The sequence below is a fragment of the Fusarium tjaetaba genome (genome assembly GCF_013396195.1).
Source record: "Fusarium tjaetaba strain NRRL 66243 chromosome Unknown NRRL66243_c0000488, whole genome shotgun sequence".
NCBI lineage: Eukaryota > Fungi > Ascomycota > Sordariomycetes > Hypocreales > Nectriaceae > Fusarium > Fusarium tjaetaba.
In genome coordinates this window covers 51-4614 of record NW_023501684.1, presented here as the reverse complement: position 1 = coordinate 4614, position 4564 = coordinate 51, and the positions used below count along the sequence as shown (strand labels likewise).

Genomic DNA, 4564 nt, shown 5'->3' with positions numbered 1-4564 from the left:
ACTCAACTCGTTTGTCATTGTCGGTCGTCTTGACGTGCACTCCAAGTCAGATTTCGCAACAAAGAGTGCGCAACGCAGGCAAGGTGAGAACGCCAAACACCACAAACCAGCATTTCAGTTGGAGGATGTTTGAGGATAAAGAAAATTCGCAGCAAGAGTGCAAAAACCTGCAGCCAGTGGTCTCATTGCGTGTGCCCTAGTAGGAAAATGACTCTTTGTTGTAAGATGCCCGGGCGGGGCCGTCAACCACTATTAACAGACAGCCCCTCCTCGGGGGGCAAGAAAACAGNNATCTAGGATCAAGGTCCTGTGTATCCTCCCCTCCAAGAAACTTCATTGGGTTCCATTGAGAGTTCGACGAATTCCCATCCGACGTCAAATATCCTCCCGGGGCATGCACACATAGTCTAAGACTTAGGACTAAATTATGGGACGGAAATAAAGTAATCAAAGGTGGCCTAAGTTTATACTAAAGCATCCTAAGCTCTATAATAAAATGTCCTAAGCTTACAATACACCCCGTGTTTTCTGCGTTGGAGGGGCATTAGGCCAGAAGCCGAGGGCATTGCATTTCCACCGGCTGTGGTTCATCAAGAACGAGGCGCTGATTGTGAAAGTCGAAGTCAATGCTCAGGAGCCTGATGCGATAAGGAGCCCAAACGGCTTGGGTGAGGTTGTCCTCCGGTTTCCATCGCCAGTTCAACAGAGTCGCAAGTGTTTTCATGCAGTGGAGCCAGCGAAGGTCGATATGATTGAGTTCGTTACCCAATTCTTCGACTTTCAACGACTTGTACAGCGACAAAATAGGATAAAGGCGAGTAGAGGCGCTGAGGTAGCTGGTATGCCAATTCCCTCCTTCGTCTATGAACTCGATACGTATCCCAACGCGCAATGCTTGGCCCCCAGAGTCAAAAGGGCATACTTGTGGGTGCTGAATATAGGCGTGAGGATGCTCGACGTGTGGGTCAACTGTGATCTCGACGATGAGGTAGACAGCGGTTGTATAATTAGGAGGAGCACTTCTTCGTGGAACATTTGCCTCAAAAAGACTGATTATTGAATCCTCACTCCACTGAGTATAGAACAACTGGACACGCGGGTCTCTGCGGCTTTGTCCTCGAGTCATCTCATACCTCAGGTGGCGTTGTGTTCGGAAGCTCCAGATGGCGGGGGATCCGATAGTTGGGGGGGCTTTTGTTCTTATCCAGGTATTTCTCGCATCCGAGAAGTCCAGGTTGCGAATGCAGTGAACGAAGCAGTCGAAATTCTTGAACGTGCTTGTGAATTGTAGTCGCGGTGGGTATAACACGTCTTGCATCAAACTCACCCTGTCAGGCCCTGTGAGGAAAGCTCCAAGTTGAATGTTCTCTCGGGGCACTTGGCACAGTCCAGCGTGGCCTTCAAGGAGAGCCGTTCCGTATCCTGTCTCGATGCCTTTGTCGGTTTCTCGAAGTAGCTGCACGATTGGGTAGTCGATTAATCCGCCGTCGTCCAAGGAGTTGTTTCCACCAGTGTAAATGATGCCAAAATCTCCAACTTTGAGAGGGACAAGCCACGACACGTCAGGGGCCTCAAGATAAGCAGCTGTCTCTCCGTTAAGTGCGCTGGTAACCTTGAACGTACTCTAATGAAGCAAGGCTTGCGCATCGAGGGACTCTTGAGAATCGAGGAATTTTGGTTCCCACCAAAGCTCAGGTGGTGGTTGCTGTTGCCCCTGATCCTGATCCTGAGCCGAAGACGACATGTTGCCTGGAGAGGATGAAGAGAGAAATGAAAGTCTGTCATGAGGGAAAAATCGACTTATGACGGATGGCAAGACCCTGGAAGTCGCGCCTGTGAGCATGACCCTCACATAAATCTGGGATGAAATCTTAATAAACTCCTCATAGGACGCCTTAAATTCTCAAACCTTCTCTTATATTATACTAACTCATCATAAATTTTGCAGTTCTTCTAAATATATCCTAAGCCTTATGATACTCTCATCATAAATTTTACAATTGTTCTAAGCCTTACCTAGGTTATGGTTGATGAACTTATCGTTGGCTAAACCTAAGGGAGGTACCTATAGTAGCATAGGTATGCCTTGGGTTCCTAACCCCATGATGTGCTCTTGCCGAAACTGCGGCCAGGCATTCAAACGCCTTCACATAAGGTAGCCTTAACCTCGACGATACAGATACAGGGTTGGCACAGTCCCAGTATGCATTGAGAAGCTCGACGTCGAGAGATAGAAAATTTCTGAAGGCCAAGCCGCTCTATGTGCAAGTTATCCTCTCACGGAGTCAAGATCAAGGTAGTCTATTACATTACAATGTATAATTTTCATCCAAGCACTTCACAGACTGGCATAGCAATCGCGCAAGATGGCATTAGACATCTATCTCGTTCTAATCACAAGCCATGCAACACCGGCGATGCTAGATACACAAAAAGGAAAAAACACAACTAGTAAAAAGCGCACGTTCCTAAAAAGCCACCGCAAGAAACTTTAATCATACCAAGATCGGCCCATCCAAAGAACCTCCTTTTTACAGAAGGACCATACCGGCACCGACAATACCGGCGACGGCCATGTAGGCGCCGACGGCAAAGTCACCGAGGGAGAAGACGCGGGCGATGGAGGCAGTCTGGAGACCAAAGTTCTCGTCGTCCTCGCTGCTGCTGTTGGTTCCACCGGTGGATTCGGAGGCGACGGCGTGGGTGGCAGTGGCAACCTCCTCGTTGATCTTGCTGGCGGAGGCGAGAGCAGACGAGCAAGAGGACTGGCTCTCGGCCTTCTGGGTGGTGGCCTTGCCGTTGAAGTCGCAAGCACTGGCAGCGGACTTCTGGGAGACGTAGTAGGCGTCGAGGATGTAAGCAAGCTTGGCCTCGTCGGAGCACATGCTGTAGGCACCATAGATACCGGCAGTGGCGTTGGCGTTGATGGCAGTGCAGATCTTCTTGTCCTCGCCGCAGATGTAACCAAAGATATCGTTAAAGTCCTTAGCCTTCAGGTTATCAGCAGGGACACAGCTTCGGCTCTTGACCATGCAGTCGCAGAGGTCGGAGTCAGGGACAGGGGGAAGGACGCTGTTGGCCTTCCAGTTCTTGGACTGCTCAGGGCAGGTGGCAGCCTTGCCAGTGGGCTTGTAGCTATCCTCCTCGACACCGGTAGGCTTGGCAGCGTTGACCTTGCTTTGGAGTGCGGAAAAGTCCTTGAGCTTGACAGCATCATCGTTCTTGTTGATCTTGACGAGACCGTAGTCGTTGGCCTCCTGGAAGTACATGTAGACGATACCACCGCTGAAGACTTCAGTCATGACCTTCTCGTCGTAAAGAGCGGTGGTCTCATCGAAAATACGGCCAGCAGCACCATCGGGCTCGTTGCAACCATACTCAGCAAAGAAGACGGGGACAGAGTAGTTCTCGAAGAACTTGGCCTGGTCAGTGTAACCAGAGTCCTCCATACTGCTCTTACCGCACCAAGAGTAGATGTTGTAACCCCAGTAGTCGATGCGGGAGTCGTCCTCACCGCAGTTGAAGTAGTCGGCAATCTGCTCACGAATATCCACATCATCGTTGGAGGCGTAACCGACACCGAGCCAGCGGGAGAACTTGCTCTTGATGTGCTTCTTTGTGTCACGGACGGCGGCCTTGACGAAAGCAGAAGCCTGTGTGTTGGAGACGTTGTTGGAGACCTCGTTACCGGCAAAGAAACCGACGACGTTGTCGTACTGACCAAGCTCATCGACGACTCCGATGTAGCGCTCATACAGCTCAACATCCCACTTGGGGTCATCACGGTTGATCGAGACGCTGGGCTCAGAAAGATCAGAGATGACGTAGATTCCAGCATCGTCGAGCAGCTTCATGCAGGCCTTGTGGTCGGCCGTGGGGTCGATGGCGTAAGTTCGGATGATGTTGGTACCGAGCTGCTTGAGGAGAGGGATATCACGCTTGCAAGCTGCCTCATCGGCGAGAGGATCGATGTACTTGGTCTCCTTGGTGTTGGTCTGACCAGCGGCAGCAGTATCCTGTTGGTAAGCAACACCCTTCATGAAGAACTGAGTTCCGTTGGAGTAGAAGAGCTTGGATCCCTTGGAATTGTCAATATCAAATCGCGATACCCTGACGTCCGGCGCATACCTTCATGGTGATGGGCTCCAGCTTGGCGCTGGCAGCCGTGGCCGCGGCAGCGACAATGGCAGCGGAAAACTTCATTGTGTTGTGTATCAAACGGCAAGTAAAAAGAACAGAGAGTAATGAATGACTAGAATGAGGCGATGATTTTATTCAACGCCTAAATTGTTGTTGGAATGCTGAAACCCCTTTTTCCTAGAGTTCGCGACGAATGAGCCGGAAGAGAGGCAATCGGATCGAGTAGCAAGAGCGTTTGTAAATGAGTGTCGGGAAAAGTTAAAATTCGGCCTCAAAGTAACGAGAACCGATAGGAAAAAACGGCGATGAAGAATTAGAGGTTAGCGAAGGTTTGATGAAGGAAGAGAGAAAGAAGATGGAATTCGAGGGATGGGGCGATTTGAAAAGTAAATGGAAAATGGAATGCATGGGGTGGCTAGCACTG

General features: G+C 50.3%; 2 protein-coding genes across 2 annotated transcripts; both read right to left on the bottom strand.

Annotated features, from left to right (window-relative positions):
- Positions 1-544: 544 nt before the first annotated feature.
- FTJAE_13856 (uncharacterized protein) lies at positions 545-1744 on the bottom strand (the record flags this gene model as incomplete). The annotated part of the gene is made up of 2 exons (XM_037347039.1): positions 545-1622; positions 1686-1744. The coding sequence occupies 2 exons, from the start codon at positions 1742-1744 to the stop codon at positions 545-547; spliced, it is 1137 nt and encodes a 378-aa protein (XP_037199124.1).
- Positions 1745-2531: 787 nt separating this feature from the next.
- On the bottom strand, positions 2532-4203 carry FTJAE_13855 (beta (1-3) glucanosyltransferase gel3p; the record flags this gene model as incomplete). The annotated part of the gene is made up of 2 exons (XM_037347038.1): positions 2532-4079; positions 4129-4203. 2 exons carry the CDS (start codon positions 4201-4203, stop codon positions 2532-2534), a joined length of 1623 nt encoding a protein of 540 aa, XP_037199123.1.
- Between the last annotated feature and the right edge of the window lie 361 nt (positions 4204-4564).